The sequence below is a fragment of the Pongo pygmaeus genome, chromosome 3 (genome assembly GCF_028885625.2).
Source record: "Pongo pygmaeus isolate AG05252 chromosome 3, NHGRI_mPonPyg2-v2.0_pri, whole genome shotgun sequence".
NCBI classification, from domain to species: Eukaryota; Metazoa; Chordata; class Mammalia; order Primates; family Hominidae; genus Pongo; species Pongo pygmaeus.
The window spans coordinates 94,985,987-95,005,760 of NC_072376.2; the positions used below are offsets into that span (position 1 = coordinate 94,985,987).

The 19,774-nt window shown below is 42.4% G+C and overlaps 1 protein-coding gene across 2 annotated transcripts in view; it reads right to left on the minus strand.

Moving 5' to 3' along the window:
• SCD5 (stearoyl-CoA desaturase 5) overlaps positions 1-19,774 on the minus strand; it is a 169,523-nt gene that overhangs the window by 48,870 nt on the left and 100,879 nt on the right. For both annotated transcript variants that reach the window (XM_054485933.2, XM_054485934.2), the window contains exon 3: positions 2,299-2,504. In XM_054485933.2, coding sequence (XP_054341908.1) covers positions 2,299-2,504 — 206 coding nt within the window. The remainder of the gene's footprint in view (positions 1-2,298; positions 2,505-19,774) is intronic.

Below are 19,774 nucleotides of genomic sequence, written 5' to 3' on the forward strand. Positions count from 1 at the left end.
CCAATATACACATAATGAATCAGATTACAACATTTTTTTATGAGAAAAGATGAAAAAAAAGTCTTCCATTCTTATGGTCAGAGAAACTCAGACTATTATACCCGGCTCATTTCTCATTAATAAAACAAAATCTTTTGCCTTCTCATCTGAGCTCTTCAAATTAATCTAAGGTCTGATTGTCCCAAAGCATTACTAATTATATAGCAACATCATTTGTATCACAGAATTGGAAATGATGTACATAGCTGACCACAGAGTGATGGTTAAATAAACTATGACATGCTCAACTGATGGAATCTTCTGCAGCCTTTGACAATGGTGTCTACAATACAATCTGAGGTAAAGGGTGAGACATAAAAATTACATATGTGATATGACTGCCATCATGCAAAATATATGAAATAGAAAGAGATACTACTGAATATTAATAGTGTCTGTTTATCTGTTAAGACTGTGAATGATTTTCTTTCTACTTCTCTGAATTTTTCAGCTTTTTCTCTAATGACCTTTAATATGTTACACTTATAGTGAAAATCAACATCAATAAATCATTGAATTGTTCATTGAAAATATCTTGTCAGCTGGGCGTGGTGGCTCATGCCTGTAATCCCAGCACTTTGGGAGGCCGAGGAGGGTGGATCACTTGAGGTCAGGAGTTCAAGACCAGCCTGGCCAATATGGTGAAACCCTGTCTCTACTAAAAAATACAAAAATTAGCCGGGCGTGGTGGTGCGTGCCTGTAGTCCCAGCTACTTGGGAGCCTGCAGCAGGAGAATCGCTTGAGCTCAGGAGGCAGAGGTTGCAGATCACACCACTGCACTGCAGCCTGGGCGACAGAGCGAGACTCCATCTCCAAAAAAAAAAAAAAAAAAAAAAGGAAAGAAAGAAAGAAAACACCTTGTTATTTTCTGCTATAAAACTTGATACTGGGTATTTTCACCTAAAAGAACTGAATTGATACCGGGTGTTTTCACCTAAAAGAGCTGTATTGAGATGTACAGAGAAAACCCTACAGTGAAACCAACAGAAAGCAGTGATGGAAACACAGAGAATTCTCTAGTCTATCAACTGCCTGTGTAATAATAACAATGGCTGACATTCACAAAGCTCTTACTATGTGCCAGGCATTTTCCATACATTTTAAAAATATCTTCGTAAAAGCTGTAGGAGATAGGTATTACTGTTACTCCCATTTTATAGATGAAGCTGAGACTTAGAGTGGTTAATTCATTTGCTAGTAAGTGGAGGAGTCAGAGACTTTGATTCCAGCAGTCTGTCTCCACGGTCTGCCAGTTTCTCACTATGCTCTACAGCTCCCCGCAGCGTAAAAGGAGAGGCTTTGGGGGGAAAGAACACAGTCCTAAGCCATCCTTCCTTTCATGCAAAGATTATTGTGTTGAACAAAGGCATAGCCTCCATGTCCATTTTCAGTCTGAAAAGGAGATTCTGTTTAGGTAAGTCCTCAGATGACTCCTACCCATCAGTGGAGATGGTCACTAGTAACCACTTATTCAACATGTTGTCTCAAGGCTCTAATTAGAGCATGGTCCATATGTTGCCCATCTTTGCACATAAATCTATTGCTTTAGGTGCTACAATCTCATCATAGCCAAATTTTGCAGACCCAGACCAACCCAAGAACAAAGGTCGCTCTCTACTTGCCAGCACAATTATAGGCACTCTTTCTTCATCTGCTTGTAGAAAGCAGTTTCATCCTGCAAATGCTGGCCGAATGGGTATGCTCAGCCGACACCATCAGGGCATATGAGTGCTTTGAGGCCCTCTGTTGAATGGTCTCATTTTCTCTGCACAGAAACCTACTAGTGTAACGTTTCCATGAGTGATGGGCAGGGCAGAGGTTTCACTACAAGAGAATTTCAGGACAGAGTAGGATACCTGGAGAGAGTTCAGTCCTTTTGGAGTCAAGTAGAGTCAAGTGTGTCACTAAAATGAAGCAAGTCCCCCTTCTGCTACTCCAGAGAATCATGAATGGGGCAGTGGGGAAACACAGAAACAGATTCCATGAAATCAGCCACGCAAGATTAGTTTGAAGATAATGACACTGGGCTTAAAGGAAATCCATTACAAACGAAACTTATAAATCAAAACAAATGTGCCAATGGGCAAAATTTAATGAGCAAAAGGAAATTAATAAATAGAGATAAATCTTATAAATATGGCAAAATTGTTAGGGCAAATGCTTGAGAAGAATGCTATGGGGTTTTGAGTCCACCTCATTGTGCTGTTTCTATGTCTTGGCCCCTGAGGGACAGCTCTCTGTCGTGCCCATTCACTTACTTTCTCTGGATCCGGACAACAGGATCAGCAAGCAGGTCAGTGACGTCAAGCTTTCTCCCCTTCTCAATAACATCTCGATGCTTGCGCACAAACAGCCACCCAATATGGGAGAAGAAGAAGCCCCGGCGGGCATTGTGGGGGTCAGCATCCGTCTCTGAGTACTTGTGGTGGGCTCGGTGGTCCCTGGACCACTCGAAGATGTCATTCTGCAGAGAGAATGAGAGCCTGAGTAAAGAGAGGAACCGCACCGCCGAGCGTCCTCCTGGGAAGCTTCCCAGCCTCCCCTCCCCCACCAGTCCTCACTGCTGGTTTCACATTCCTCCTGTCTTCAACCCACAGTCCCTCAACCTCAAGTTCAATCCCCTGTGGTCTGGAGTGGTTTTCATCAGAACAAGAGTAAATCTTCACTTAGCAGGGATCTCAGCTTATGTGTGGGACATACTCACTGCAGGAAGTTCAGGCTTGTTGGGTGAATTAGCGCAGAGACCTGAAGGAAAGCTCTGGTGGGGGTGACTGAAGTCTCCTAGATCATTTATGTCAAGAAAAGGGAGATCTTTTTTATGGCTGCACAGTATTCCATGGTGTAAACATACCACATTTTCTTTATCCAGTCTATCACTGATGGACACTTAGAATGATTCCATGTTGCTATTGTGAATAGTGCTGCAGTGAACATACATGTGCCTGTGTTTTTATAATAGAATGATTTATGTTCCTTCAGGCATATACCCAGTAATGGGATTGTTGGGTTGAACGGTGGTTCTGTTCAGATCTTTGCAGGCACATGGATGGAGCTGGGGGTCATTATCCTTAGCAAACTAATGCAGGAACAGAAATCCAAATACCACTGTCCTCACAAGTAGGAGCTAAATGATGAGAACACATGGACACATAGGGGAAAAAAACATACTGGGGCTATCAAGGGTGGAGGGTGGGAGGAGGCAGAAGATCAAGAAAAATATCCAATGGGTACTAGGTGTAATACCTGGGTGATGAAATAATCTGTACAACACACCCCCATGACACGTTTACCTATGTGACTAACCTGCACATGTACCTCTGAACTTAAAAGTTAAACAAAATGAGGGAGAGATGTTCTTAGGATGAAATCTTGGTTGTCATAAAAGAGGAGCAGTCCTGAGTAGGAATGGTGCCGATTCTTGGCCCAGATGTCTCTGCCTCTCTCCTCACTTTGGTGTTCTTCATGTGTGACTCACAGACATCAGGAAGCCAGTAGATTAAAAAAACCCAAATGGCTACTTCCCCAAATCTCTGCAAAATACCAAGGCACCAGTGGCATCATTTTAGGACTGCTCTAACAGAGTGTAACAGAAACGGAGGGGGGACAACTTTGGCTCCTTGGGAACCTGGTGTATTGGCAATCCACCAAGTGGAGAGGCAGCAGTGGCTGAGGAGCAGGGAAGCACTCACTGGAGCCCTGAGATAGACTCTGGTGCCCCTAGAAGGTCAGGCAGCAGAGTCCAGCAGAGTCTGCCCAGCCCACAGAGCTGAAGTGGGGCTCAGTGCATGTGGGGAGCACACCCTATTGGACCTCTCGTAATGGGAGACAGGGGAGGGTGTCAGGGGCTGAGCTATCAGGGGCAAGAATTGATGGCATTCACTGTTACAAATAATGAGACCTTAGCTATAGCAATGGGTCAGTGAGATCTACAGACATTTTTTTTACACTAATTTTTTTTTAAATCTGATGATGCTTTCAAAACTTTGAGAAGATGAATTAAATTGGGAAGTAGTGCTTTTGATAGGAAAATCTGAAAATAAAAATAAATTTAAGTATTATATTACATTAGCCTTTTCTGTTTATGACAATAGTAATAATATTTTATACCATAATATTCAATACTGGGTAATGTTCTCATTAGGAGTCTACCATTTCATAGAGATTGGCTTCATCCTTCTGATGAGAAGGGAAGAAATTGTTTTGTTTTTGTTTGTTTGTTTTTTGAGACAGTCTTGCTCTGTTGCCCAGGCTAGAGTACAGTGGTGCAATCACATAGCTCCCTGTAGCCTTGACCGTCTGGGCTCAAGTGATCCTCCCACCTCAGCCTCCCAAGTAGCTGGGACTACAGGTGTATGCCACCATGCCCAGCTAATTTTTTGTTTTTCTTTTTGAGACGGACTCTTGCTCTGTCGCCCAGGCTGGAGTACAGTGGTGTGATCTTTGGTCCGTGAAACCGCCGCCTCCTGGGTTCATGCAATTCTCCTGTCTCAGCCTCCCGAATAGCTGGGATTATAAGCGTGCGCCAACAAATCCAGCTAATTTTTCTATTTTTAGTGGAGATGGGATTTTACCACGTTGGCCAGGCTGGTCAAAAATTTTAAAAATCCACCTAATCCTTGGGTTTTGGGGGACAGAAAGAGGAGGTAGAAAGTTCCCACAAGCATATGTTCAGCTTTGAATATAAAGAGAGAAAACAGGAGCATGGCAGTTTATGTACATCAAAAATTATAGCCTTGCTTACTGTAATATGAAAGAGGTCCTTAGATTTTACAGTGTATTTAAACATGGTGGTTGGACAGAGTGAAAACATTTTATTATTTAGAATCACAGAATTTGGAGCTGTAAAATAATTTCAAATGTCAATCAAGACGGCTGTGGTCTAAGAAATAAGTTCTTCCTTTTGCATTAGTTTATTGCTTTTATTGTAGTGCCCATGTGAACATGACATAGAAAGAACACTCTGTCCCCCATTCACAGATGGCAAAATTAAAGCTTAGAGGATATTTATACAAGTTCATCCAACAAATCAAAACATAATAGAACAAAGATGGCACTTCCTTGGTTCTCAGTTCACATTTCTATCAACAAAATATTTCCCTTATTCTCCAAATGTTGCAGGGAGGGGTCTTTTATAGAAAATTTTCGTTCATCTTGTTAAAAGGTTATATTGGCTTGATATGGTTTGGCACTGTGTCCCCACCCAAATCTCATCTGTAACTGTAATCCCCATGTGTTGAGGGAGGGACCCGGTGGGAGGTGATTTGATCATAGGGTCAGTTTCCTCCATGCTGTTCTCATGATATTGAGTGAGTTCTCACGAGATCTGATGGTTTAAAAGTGTGTGGCAGTTTCCCCTTCGCTCTCTCTCTTGCTCCACCATAGTAAGACATAGCTTGCTTCTCCTTCACCTTCCACCATGATTGGAAGTTTCCTGAGCCCTCCCCAGCCATGTGGAACTGTGAGTCAATTAAACCTCTTTTCTTTATAAATTACCTAGTCTCAGGTAGTTATTTATGGCAATGTGATAATGAACTCATACATGGCTGTTTAATTCAATGCCATGCAATCTTGTAGAAACTCTAAGTGAAGAGTTTCAAATAGCTAGAAACATTATTCTCACAAAATTAATTATAATACAACAACGAAAAGACCCATGATGATGAAGACAAGTTCAAACAGAGATATTCATTTTCATTCCTTTTACCTGGATACCTTTCCAACAGACGCCACCTGACTGCAATAGTGGAATGAAGCAAGTATAATAGTGGAATGAAGCACATTCCAAATAATCAAGCACATAATGAAGCCAAAAATACTTTAAGATGTATTTTTTAATCCTTCGTTATTGTTTCGTATTCAAATGTAAAGCTGAGTCCAGTGAAAAAGTGACTCAAAGAATAAGATGTGTTATCTAGTTCTTGGGAACTTGGTAATAAATAAATTAAAAAAAAAGAAATTAAAGAACAAGATGTGCATCAACAACAGAGCAGAAAGGGAGCAAGATTTATATGTTCACCCAATCAATCACCTTTCTTCCCTACTTACCTGCACTTTTGTCTGCTCTGGAGTGATTGGGAGTGGGTGGGTAGGGGAAAGAACCTACCTGTGAATAGCATCTGTGTTGAAAAGGTATGGGTACCTAGAGCTCATTTTGGTATAGTCAGTATGTGCTTTAGCAACAAGAAGAGGGGAAAGCTGAGGATTAATGAGGAGGGAGAGATGGCCCAACCATCTCAACCTCGGGAGGCGGGGAGTGAATGGAGATCAACTGTACTGGAAGCCATACCCCCAGCGGTATCCTGATACTCTCTCTTCCTCTTAGTGTTTGCATGGTGCTGATAGCTCTTGTCTAAAACTATGTGTGCCACTCCATCACCTTTGCTGCACAGAAAACAAAAACAATATTGAGGCATACAGAGATGACAAATGTCCATCATGAACTGACTGTCAAGTATGGGTAATCTGTCTGTTCATGTTCCACATACATATTCTGGTAGGGACATGATGTTGAACTCAGCAGTAATTCCTGAAGCTTAAATACTTAAACATTCAAACAAATCAATTACCAAATTATTGTATTAAATTTGCAACTTAGAGTTTATACTGAATTGTAGGTTCCAGTAGATCACAGTCTTACTCTGCAATCCATCAAAAGTGCACTCTCACCACATGTTAATTGATTATTCCTGATCAAAAATTGGAATACTGAAGGGAGCTACATTAGTTCTGAGAACACTGGGCATAAATGAGGCACAGGTAGGTGGGCGAGCAAGAGAGGAGTAGGAACAGAACAAATCCGGAGTGTACAGCTGAGGTGGTAGGCTTCATTATCAGAGACGCCATACTATAGTCCTACTTTGCAATAGAAATATGACTCAAGCCACATAATATAACTAATATTTTCTTAGTAGCCACATTTAAAAAGTGAAATGACCCTTGATTGAACTTGGGTTACAGAAAAAATTAATAAAATAAAAGGTGAAAAGAGGCTGGGCGCGGTGGCTCATGCCTGTAATCCCAGCACTTTGAGAGGCCGAGGTGGGCGAACCACCTGAGGACAGGAGTTCAAGACCAGCCTGGCCAACACAGTGAAACCCCATCTCTACTAAAAATACAAAAATTAGCCGGGCGTGGTTGCAGGCACCTGTAGTCCCAGCTACTCAGGAGGCTGAGGCATGAGAATCATCTGAACCTGGAAGGCAGACATTGCAGTGAGCTGAGATCACACCACTGCACTCCAGCCTGGGTGACAGAGCAAGACTCTGTCTCAAAAAAAAAACAAAAACTAAAAACAAAAAAAGTGAAAAGAAACAAGTAAAATTAATTTTAATAATATATTTTACTTAGTGTAACATACCCAAATATTATCATTTCAATGTATAATCAGTATAAAAATTATTGAGATGCGGTACATTATTTTTTTCCTGTACCAAGTCTTAGAAATTTTTCACTTGTAGCACACCTCCAGGGGCTAGCCGCATTTCAAGTACTCGGTAGCCACACATAGCTAGTGACTACCACATTGAGCAGTGCAAGTCTAACTCATGGCTTACGCACTTTTTTTTTTTTTTTTTTTTGAGACAGGGTCTATCTCTGTCACCCAGGCTGGAGTGCAGTGGTGTGATTATGGCTCACTACAGCCTCAACTACCTGGGCTCAAGCGATTCTCCCATCTCAGCCTCCCCAGTAGCTGGGACCACAGGCACATGCCCATATGCCCAGCTAATATTATTATTATTATTATTATTATTATTATTATTATTATTGTAGTGAGATGGGGTCTCACTATGTTACCCAGGCTGGTCTCAAACTTCTGGGCTCAAGGGATCCTCCTGCTTCAGTCTCCCAAAGTGCTGGCATTACAGGCATGAGCCACTGCACCCAGCCACTTGTACGCTTTTCAATGTGTGCATTATACTTCAAATTTAAAAGTTTGAAGAATTAAGAATTCAACACTGCCTACTGGTGAGAATGTGAAATGGGCAGAAAGTTTGTGAAGGGCAAATGAGCACTACATATCAAAAACCCTAAAACTGTGCATATCTTTTAATCTAACAATTCATTTTCTGGAATTTATCTTAAGGAAATCATGGTTGTGTGCAGAGATTTAACCACAAGGATGCTAATTGCAATAAAAACTTGGAAAGACCCTGCATTTCCCCATAACAGGATTTGATTAAATATTTTGTGATAAATTAATTAAATACTACTTGTGCGTGTATACACATACAATAAAAGCTTATATATACATGAAAGAAATAGTAAGAGAAAAAGTCTTAGTGTTACCTCATGGGAGTGAAAATGAGAGGTAGGAATGAGGAGAAATACTTTTATGCTTGATCCTATACTCTGAAATTATTTTAAAAAATTCTATTAGTGTTGTATTTAAAACTAATTAACAAAAAAAGGCTATTGTAGTATTGACCTAGAAAGATGAAGGTAAAAGTAGTTAAAAGAAAAGTACTTCTTGGCCGGGCGGGGTGGCTCACGCCTGTAATCCTAGCACTTTGGGAGGCCAAGGCAGGAGGATCACTTGAGATCAGGAGTTTGAGACCAGCCTGGCCAATATGGTGAAACCCTGTCTCTACTAAAGGTACAAAAATTAGCTGGGCGTGGTGGTGGGCACCTGTAATTCCAGCTACTTGGGTGGCTGAGGCAGGAGAATCGCTTGAACCTGGGAGGCTTAGGTTGCAGGGAGCTGAGATTGTGTCACTGCACTCCAGCCTGGGCAACAGAGTAAGACCTTGTTCCAAAAAAAAAAAAAAAAAAAAAAAGAAAGAAAGAAAAGAAAGAAAGAAAGAAAAGAAAAGAAAGAAAGAAAGAGAAAGAAAGAAAGAAAAGAAAAGTACTTCTCAAAACACTATGAATCCATTTTTAATAAAAAATATAAGTTTAAGCATGGGAAAAACAAAAGAAGTATCTTAGCCAAACTGCAGTGGTTCTCTCTAGGAATTGGGACTGTGGGTGACTCTTTTTTATTTTGTCTGTGTTTTGTAAATTTTTATAATAAACAGATTATTCGTTTGTAATACAGGAGAAACAAGTTATTTTTGAAAACATTTCTATATTCCTGAATGAAAACAACCCAGCTTCTGCTCAATGAAGCAGTAAGATTCATCTGGCAATCCAGTCTGTTAATACACTTTATGTCACCCTTTCTTCTATCTTTATTCTCGTTAGCAACTAATCAACCAATCACACTTCAAGTGGTGTGGCAGTGCCCTCGCTTGAACCCATTCTGTATTTTGTGCCTCCATTACTTCACTATCCATCATTGATAACGCCCCTAAGTGGGGTCTCCACTGAAACTGTAGAAACTGAAATTGATCACGAGGTGATTTTTCTCCCATGCGCCGCCCTTGAGTGTTATCTGGGACTTGAGCAAAGGTCATCAATCTCAAGAGTCCGCCGAAAAGAGGTATGAAGCAACCTGCTCCTTCAGAACTACTCCCCAGCTTCCTTTTATGTTCAAAATAAATTCTTCAATCTAGTCATCTAAATGGCAACAGAGGACACTGTCTTTTAAGGCCCACATAATTCCCACTGGTTAGCAAGATGAAGGCTAAATGTAAACAGCATTTAGCTTGTCCCATTCAGCAGATCTGAAACCAGAATCATTGATTGGTTTTCCCCTAGCCTAGCTGGAAAAAGACGCTTGCTCCCAACCAGACACCAAGATGGTTTTTCTGTCCGTTAATTCAATTTTGTGGCTGTTTAAAGTTCCAGAACAAAAAACTTCCCAAGCAGTCTCAAAACATAGCCAAAGGGAATTCCGCTTGTATTCATAACACATCTTTGTTTCCAGTCAGTAGTGAAAAAGAAACCAGGACCAACATGTCAACATGTCAGCTTGAACAGGCAGGTTTTAAAGTAGAAAATATGTGTGTGCATGTGTGCATGTACATGTGCATGTGCGTGTGCGTGCATGTGGTGTGTGTGTGTCTGAATGGCATCCTTTCTGGGAAAGGAGCTGTTCTTTCAAGAGGGTCAAATAGAAAAAGATACTGGTGGCTCCACTCCTTAGAAACCGTAAGGCTCACTAGAAATAGACTTTATCTCTGTCTCTGGGGTCTAAACTTAATCTCCTCCAGTTCAGACGCCAATTCAAACAGTGAAAAATAATGTTGGGTGCTTTCCCCATTGTTGATACTGGGTCAGTACTTATTTCGCTCCAGATAATAGGCTAATCTGTAAGAATATCCCAGAAAGTCCCCGAGAGTGGCCTGGCAGCAGTCCACACCACCTGGCAAATTGTGGCTTTGAGAGGACAAGTTGCCACCTGCTGCCTTGCCTTCATGTGGCACTCGGTCTACATAGGTCTTAGAAGCTGGGTAAGTGTTGAAAAGTCAACCTTAGTATAAAAAGTGCCAATAAAACTAAAAGTTTGAAAAAAAGGAAAGAAATGTTTCATATTTTCTTCTATTACTCTTTTGTTTAAATCTCTTAATGAGAATGTATTCAAATAAGACTTTTCACTTTTAAAAAACCACATATTTAACATACACTTTTAAAATGGCATAGACAGTCATCTTGGCAAATAAGTTGGTCTTCTGGAAATCTTTTCAATTTGGGCTTTGGAGGGTTTTTGGTCAGTGATGTGACCATTATTCTAGTCTCCTGAACTAGATCTCTTTTACTCCATGAGTTAAAAATTGAAGGGGAAGAAAGGGCCTAGAAAACAATGACAACCCAATAGCAATGAACATATTTAGTTCCCACAACTTGTTTTTAAAATACCATTCTCCACTAAAAGGAATCAGGACTGTGGAGAAATGGCTGGTGCCAGGACTGGGGTAGGAAAAGTACACGGGGAGCTCAGTATATTTTGTTGTGCTGGAAAGGAAGTGCTTAAAAAATGATGGGACATGTCGAAATGACAGAGGAGCCACATGTGGTGGTGTGCATCTGTGATCCCAGCTACTCAGGAGGCTGAGGAGTTCAAGACCAGCCTGGGCAACACAGCAAGACACCATACTAAAAAGAAAGAGTTTTTTCTAAATACTAAAAGAAAGAGGCATTTGTAGTGCCTCCCACTGAACAAACTGGGGTAATTTGGTCATTAAAATGAATAATGACAGTAATGGATTATAATCCATGTAATCAAAAAAGAGTCCATGGGCTATAAATACGTTGGAAAAAGCAAACACTTTTCTTTACAGTAAAATACCAATTGACAAATGTAGAAGAAATAATAGAGTTACAAAATCACCATTTTGCAGCTGTCGTGGCAATAACTGATTCAGGCAAGAATCCCCAATGTTTGCTAAAACTGTTGGGTAAAAGTTTGATGAAGATAAAATATTCATATAGGCTCATAATCTTTGCATAAATTAATTCAATAATTACAAAATAAAAATAGCAATCTTACAGTGGAGAAACTTAGCAGATGCCACCTTAACCAAATGATCAAAGTTCATACCTCCAATAATGTGACAAAGTGATGTCATGTGCCTCTTTTTCGATGCTGAGGAGGACATAAGAATGCTAATGTAGTACTCCCACCAAAAATGCAGAGTTTGAGCCTAATTATGAAGTAACATGAGCAAACCCAAATGGAGGAACATTCTACAACTTAATTGGCCAGTACATTTCAAAAATATTGATGGCATAAAATTAAAAAAACAAGGAACTATTCCAGATGAATGGAATCTAAAGAGACATTATAACTCATTGTAATGCATAATCCTCAACTGGACCCTGAACTATTATAGAATCCTGGATACAGCATTGTATCAACATTAAATCCCTGACTTTGCTAAGTGTATTCTGTCTATGTGAAAGTGTCTTTTGTTATTAGGAAATACACACTGAGGTATTTGGGAATAAAGGGGCATGATGTCTACAACTTACTCCCAAATGATTCATAAAAAAAGAACAGTAAGAATGCACATGCACGTACAGAGGAAAGAGCAAGGGAATAAAGCAAATGAGCAGTACTCTAAGAGTTGGTGAATCTAGGTGAAGGCTATACCCAAGCTCATGATTTTCTGCAACTTTTCTCTAAGTTTCAAAATAAAAGACCTGAAAAAATTATTTCAAAATAAAAGTGAAAGCAAAAAACAAAAATTTCATGGGCAAATGAGCAGTACTCTAAGAGTTGGTGAATCTAGGTGAAGGCTATACACAAGCTCGTGATTTTTTACAACTTTTCTCTAAGTTTCAAAAGAACTGAAAAAATTATTTCAAAATAAAAGTGAAAGCTAAAAACAAAAATTTCATGGGCACTCTTCTTTATAATCTCAGCTTTTCCCCTTCCACTCCATTTCTACTCTACCACCCTTGTTCAGGCTTTTATCAATTTACTTGGATGCTGTAATAACCTTCTAACTGCCTCCCACTTATAGTAATTTTCCTCTCCACAATACATTCGGCACACTGTTAACATCCTCTTTCCATTCATACTCCCCAAAATCTATCATTCTTTTGCTTATTATTTGACAATCTCTGTGTATTACTTTTCTTATAAAATCTAAACTTTTCTTCTTCTTGAAAATCAGACGGGTTTCTTTGGCTGAACTCATTCTTATCTTTCCCATATTTTATCCTTTAATTTGACTGATATTTACTGACTGGTACACATTAGAAGATAAAGAACAAACAGGACAATTGAGGCTGTGTCCTCAAAGAGTTTATAGTTTATGGAGGAGACAAATACTAAACATAAAGTAAATGAAGTCAACATAAGCGAAATAATTTTAGACTGGGATTAGAGCTGTGAAGCCAATAAAGGAGCTGAACAAAGGAGGACCTTAATATAGGCAAAGCCATTTGTTTTTTTGTTGTTTGTTTTGTTTTTGAGATGGAGTCTCACTCTTGTCATCCAGGCTGGAGTGCAGTGGTGCGATCTTGGCTCACTGCAACCTCCGCCTCCCAGGTTCAAGTGATTTTCCTGCCTCAGCCTCCTGAGTAGCTGGGATTACAGGCACTCACCACCACACCCAGCTAATTTTTGTATTTTTAGTAGAGACGGGGTTTCATCATGTTGGCCAGGCTGGTCTCCAACTCCTGACCTCAGGTGATCCATCTGCCTCGGCCTCCCCAAGTGCTGGGATTCCAGCTGTGAGCCACTGCGCCTGGCCAGCAAGGCCATTCTTAACTGGGTCATCTTCAGGTTGAGAGGAGTTGGAGGTGGAAGTGCGGGAGGGAGAGGGGAATTGTCTCAGGTAGAGGGAAGGACTTGTAACAATCGAGGAACTAAGAAAAGGCCACTGTGTAGGTAGCATGGTGCTAGGACAAGCCTGGTATGAGATGAGGTCTAAGACACATTATGCTATAATAAAGAATATATCCGGTCTTTGTGCCTGGTTCTTGGCACAGAGGTTTAAAAACCCTTGGAATTTCCTGATAGGAAATTCCACAACTCTTATCCTAGAGGTGACTTTCATGGGCCCCTAGATAGCCTCAGGATGGGAGCAGATCACCAGAAAGGCCAGCCATGTGATTAGAGAGGTAGGCGTCGGCTGGCCAACAGGGCAACACAAATGTTCCGGATAGAAGCGGAGACCTAGATTGGCTTCTGATGCCCTTGCACCAGCCGGTTTCCTAAAGGGAAGCTGGGGCCATGGTCTTTGGAGGGGTGGTCCTGTAGATCCTGCAGTGCAGTCACATCCAGAGGACTCAGAATGCCGATGGCTTCTCTATCTATGTGTGTCTGGTGCTACTGGTGGCTGATATTTTATAGACATTCTTCTGGCTTGGAAGGCATTTTGAGTCACCTGTCTTGTAGCAGAGCATAATCATGTTGTCCATGTTGCTGATGGTGAAACTCTGCCCTGAGATCTACATGGCAAAGGAGCTGAGCATAAAATTCTTGGATCTTCACCACTCCTGGCACTGGAGCAGTTTCCTGGGCTATGTGGAGTGTGTCTTGGCCTTTGCCGGCATGGTAGGTTAGATCAGTACCCGTCCATCGATTGGGGCCTGTTTGTGGAGACTCTGGGCTTCCTGGCCATGCTGACCGAGGCCATGATGGACCTGCCCCAGCTCTACTGCAACCACAGCCATGGGTCCTGAGGACATGAGCATCCAGAGCACTCATGAGGACAAAGGCAGTGCCCTCAGGACCACCTACTTCCTGCTGAGAGCTGCCCATGCAGTTCTTAGTCTGCACCTGCTGCAGGTGCTGGTGGACCTGGCCATCCTGGGGCGGGGGTGCCCTTCACCCACCACCCTGAGAAGCCAGCGCCCCACACAACACACCCCACCACGGCCAAAGCACTTCTGAGCTGGCCGGGGAGGAAAAAGATGTGCGACTGCCAGCTGGTGCCTGTTCTCCCTACGTGGGGAGCAGGCATCGCAGCCCAAGTGGAGAGGCGGTGTCCCGTGTCGGGTTCTCCATCAGCGGCTGCGTGGGGCTCTCAGGGCAGCCAGGCCGACACTTGGCTCACCACTGCTGGGGGGGGGGGGGCACAGTGCATTTCACACTCAAGGGCTGGGTCTCCAGTGATTTTAAGGTGATGGAAAAGGCAAATGTCTTTTCCCACTTCCTCTCAAAAACCACCCAGCCTGAACCTGAGATGTGTTCATAAACACACCAGAAGGCAAACTCCAGTCCACTGAGGAACAGCGGCCCTCAGGAACCTTCTCCAATCTTATTCAAGTCCTGGCCCCACCCTCTCAGGTCTGCCTTGGTCCACAAGCTGGCTTCCCTGGGGGAGAGGCTGAAGCTGGGGATAAGTAGGATCCACGTGCCAGGGGGATCCAGGCAAGACTTGAGGCTGGGGCTGGGGAAGCGAGGAGGAGACCGGGTATCAGGAGACCCTGCAAGTCCTGGGAGCAGAGACTTTGGACTCAGTGTGACCCTGATCAGACACGCTGGTTGGATGGGGGTGGCCTCTTCTAACCAGTGGGGTGGGTACAGAGGGCAGGGCTGGGTTTGCTCTGCTCCCGATTGTAGGGATGCAGTGGCACCTGTGCTCTGGGTTTTCTGGCCAGAGTTGGCATCTCAAGGGTCTGCAGAATGAGTGCCTCCTGATACTCGGCTCCGGTGCCTTTGACCTTGCCCAGCAGTGGGGTCTGGATGCCTAGCTTCTAGGCTGGCCTCTTCCTGGGAGATGCTGGTGTGACATCTCTCGTTGCGTGTCCCCATTTCCCTAATTATCCCTCACCAATCTTTAAGCCAATCCCTTCAGTTCTACCACTAAATTATATCTTGAATCTGCACACTTCTCATTTTTACCACCTTTTCTAGTTCAAGATCAACTTTTTTCTAGGCTACTGCAAAAGCATCCTGAACTGGTCTTCCTGATTCAATGCTTGCCCCTCTCTATATTGTAGCCAGAGAGAGCTTATTGGAAATTACTCTCCAGCAAAATAAATAAATAAATAAATAAATCAGTGGCTTAGCATTATATTTGGAATGAAATCCAACCTCATTATTATGTTCTAAGGGGCTCTGTGTTGGAACACCCCTGGGGTGAGAGGCAAGCCCATGTCTGAGCCTGGCTGGGCATTGTCCAGAGCAAGCTCAGGGGTGTTCCAGCCAGAGCCTCTGGTTCTCTGGGGTCCCCCAGACAGACACAGAGGTCCTCCTGGGTGCATGGGAAAGCCGAGGGGGCTGAGGGCAGAGGCTGTATAGACACAGCCCTGCCACCTCCCTGAAGAGGACTCCATTTGGGAAGAGTCCTTTTACTCTGGATATTGCACACACCAGCCGGACACAGCTTTGATGCCCATCGTCCAGGACACAGAGGCAGCCTCCAGCCACAAGAGGGAATGTGGAGGGCAGGGTGCATGGCACCCTATGCAGGATCTGGCTGCTGGGATGGCCCATCTCACACTCTGCTACTGCTGTCCTGGGCTCTTGGGTCCGAGGCAACCTCCAGAGCATGGGCAGCAGCCTAGCTGCAGGCGCCTCTGCCACTGTCCTCTGTACACTGTCCACCCAGGCATGTTGGGTCCCACAGTTCTGAGTCTGCTGCCTCTGACTGTGGTGGGAACCACTAGTCACTCCAAATCCCCACTCCCCACCTTTTCAGTTTAACACAAGCCCACACCGTGCTTAGCAGCGCTGTGCTGACTCCAGGCCCTGGAGTTCTCAGATGCTTGCCCGCGGCCCCAACGGGCATCATATTCCCTTCTGCTGGGCGGAAGGGCCACTTCCTGTGCAGATGTTGACGCTGTCAGTGCCAAAGCTCTATGACTTTAGCATTATTTGCTGTGGCCAGTGGGAAAATGTTCAAAGCTGTTTCCACCTCCTGAGTTTTCCTCAGGAAAACTCTTGAGTATTTGAGTGAGGATCTTGTTCTTAGACCTTTGGCCTGTAAGAGGCTTTGAAAATTTTATTTTATTTTTTAATGAAAGAAGATATCTGTGGTGGTAATTGCCTCCAAATTAAAATGTCACCAATTGCATGCACAGTGACTGACGAATGTTTGTACCCCCACCATGTGGCAACTTTGAATCAATAACTCTTTGCAGATCCAGAAAAAAAAAAAGAAAATCATATGAAGAGAAAACATATTTACTATTCATTAAGTGGAAGTGGATCATCATAAAGGTCTTCATCCTTGTCCTCTTCGCATTGAGTAGGCTGAGAGGAGGAGGGGCTGATCTTGCTGACTCAGAGGTGGCGGAGGCAGAAGAAAATCCATGCATTTAAGTGAAGCTGCGCAGTTCAAACCCATTCTGTTCGAGGGCTAACTGTAATCGTAAGTATAGGACTTTCCTGAGTTCTGCGTGTTGTTCTAGTGAATTATCAAACCTAAGGAGACTGTGGAAACCCCCAAACTTAGCACTGGTCATTCAGAAGTACAGGTAGCCTGGGGACCCCACTACTGTTCTGCAGCCCTTGCAGCAGACGTCTGAAGTGGGGACAGCCATGTGGAGCACTCAGCCTTTAACTTGTGGGATCTGATGTTAACCCTGGGTGGTTAATGTCAGAATTACACTGAAGTACACCAACTTGGGGTGGACACAGAGAACTGATGTGCAAGGCCCTGATCACACAGGGCCCCATAGAACATAATAATGAGGTTGGATTTCATTCCAAATACAACGCTAAGCCACTGAAATATTTATTTATTTATTTATTTAACTGGAGAGTCGTTTAATTTCCAATAAGCTCTCTCTGGGTACAATATAGAGAGGGGCAAGCATTGAATTAGAAGACCAGTTCAGGAGGCTTTTGCAGTAGCCTAGGAAAAAAGTTGATCTTGAACTAAAAGGTGGTAAAAATGAGAAGTGTGCAGATTCAAGATGTAATTTTGTGATAGAACTGAAGGGATTGGCTTAAAAATTGGTGAGGGATAATTAGGGAAATGGAGAAATCATGGATGATACCCAGACTTCTGGTGGGAAAGCTAGAAGAACAGAAGAACAGTTTCAGGGAGAAGGAAGAGTCACAACTTTGATTTGGGGCATGCTGAGTTTGAGAAGCCTAAGTTAAGACATCCAATAAGAGATGTCACACAGGTAGCCAGATTTGTAACACACTATACCCTGTCAGCTTACTTCTTCAATCTGGGTGATTTTCTAATTATGCTGCGACCTTATACAGTATGTTCTAATCATTCCTCTCTCCCTATCTTTGCTCAGATGTTTTCCCTACCCTCCTCCTCTTCTTTGCCTAGACAAATCCTTTTCATGTGAAGCTCAAATCTCCCCTTCTGCAGTAGGCTTTGTCCAATGATCCTAGCCCATATTCAAATTTCTGCAGCCCTAAGAGTCAGTGTGACACTTTTGAGCAATTTAACTCCACGTTGTCTTTTTATAAGAGTCCTTATTACACACAAGTCTAGCCAGCTCTATCAGATTGTAAGCTCCTCATCCAAGGGCCACTTCTTAGATTTTACTTATGTTCCTCACAAGCACACAGTGGCTTATGCACTTTTAAACGTAATGGTAATTAAACAGCAGATTTACATGAAAAGCAATGAAAGATTCAAATGGAATAAGGTAAAAATAATCAAATGCTTCTGCCTTCTGAAAGAGTTTTTAAAAGCAAAGCTAGAAATCTCCATTTGGCATCTGAAACTCAATAAATATTATCATTAATTAAAATTGCTTATTCAATGACTCCTGTAGACATTGTATTTTTGGAGCTTGATAAAGCATTGAGGCAGCATTCCTGAGATAATCCCGTGACGAGAGCGCTGGCTGGCATTAATGGGAATTGGAACAGGATGATTGAAAAGCCTGAACTTTGATAAACAAGGACCAATGATGAAAAACAATTCAATATCTAATAAGGGGGTGGGGAAGAGGCCACTAACAGAAGGCCTCACTGTGTCTGTTAGATCTGTTTCATTTCATATCTTCATTAATGTCTGGGAACAAGGCTTACACATTTTGTAAATAACATTTCTGATTTGTACTAAATTAGGAGGTGCTGCAGACATCATTGAGGAAAGAGGAATAACACAGATGGATCTAAAGAGGTTAGAAATATGAATAGAAATTATCACAATGAGATTTGATTTCGGAAAAATGCAAATGAAGGCAGCTGGGGGAGAAATCATCCAAAATGCAAAATAATCAGTGGGTTGGGAAACCTAGAAAGCAGCAGCATAAGAGTGTCTGGCAGGCTAGCAATGGAATAAAGAATACTCAATGACGATGTGCTGTCTCATCCCACATGGCTGGTGACAGGTACAGGGAGAAATGACTTGTCAAGGAATTGCATTGCAATACAATCTTCTTCAATGTCCATAAACATTTTTGGAGACGGTTTGGGAAAATAAACAAAATAAGCTCAGACATCTGGGCCTTAGTTTATTCAGCTGTTAGAAAAGAATTAGACTCGTGGCTTCTAAGGTTCCCCAGTTCTAACCTCCTGTGATCCCAGCTCTAACCTTCTGTGGTTCTAAGACAAAGAAAGGTTGCGAGAAAATACATGATTAAGGAGGTTCACTGTGTGCAGCACTTCTAAAGATCTTTAGGAAAAGAAGACAGGATGAAACACAAAGCTTGAAAATATGTTTCCAAATAGATTCCCAATTGACAGGACTGCATGCGGAATTCACCTTCAACAACAGTATCTTTCTTCCAATACAGATGCCGGGCTAAATTAACATAAAATCTGATAGCTATTTGTTTACAAAAATTATCTCTACCAACTATTTCTTTGAATAAAAACTCTTTAAAGTATTGTGGTTTTTTTTGGTTTACAAAAATTTAATCACCTTAAAGTGGTTAGAAATATATCCACTGTACAAAGCAGGTAAGATCTGCATTAAAGAGTTCCCACCGTATCTGGAGATGGTGCTGTGAGAAACAGACTAGCCCTGTTGGTTGGTCTGTTCATCTGTCTAATTACCCTCTTGCTCAGACTGTCACATTTTTATCCCCTTGAGGTTCATTTTCTTAGATGATTTCTCTCATCTCATCTACTTTCACTGACCTAGATCCCCAACAAATAAGCAAGTAAGGCATCTTAGGGGTGGGGAAATTTTATTTTCTACCTTAATAGGTTCATTTTTGTTGGTAGAAAGTATAACTAATCCTGCCAGGTAAGTGCAGAAAGAAAATGCCCGTACCCCACGCAGCAGCCTCTGGAGAGTTTCCTGGTTTCCTTTCTCTCTCTCTTTCTTGCTCTCTCGCTCACTTGCTAGGCCACCTTCCACCTGCACCACTTTGTCGGAGTATTCCGCGTGACGGAAGGGGTTACAATGCAGCATGCATGGAATGACAATGCTTTAATGAATTGATAAATCACCATCATCATTGCTTAGAGACGACCAAGCTATTTGCTCTTTTCACATGACTTCCAAATGTTCCAAATGTGCCCTGGATGGT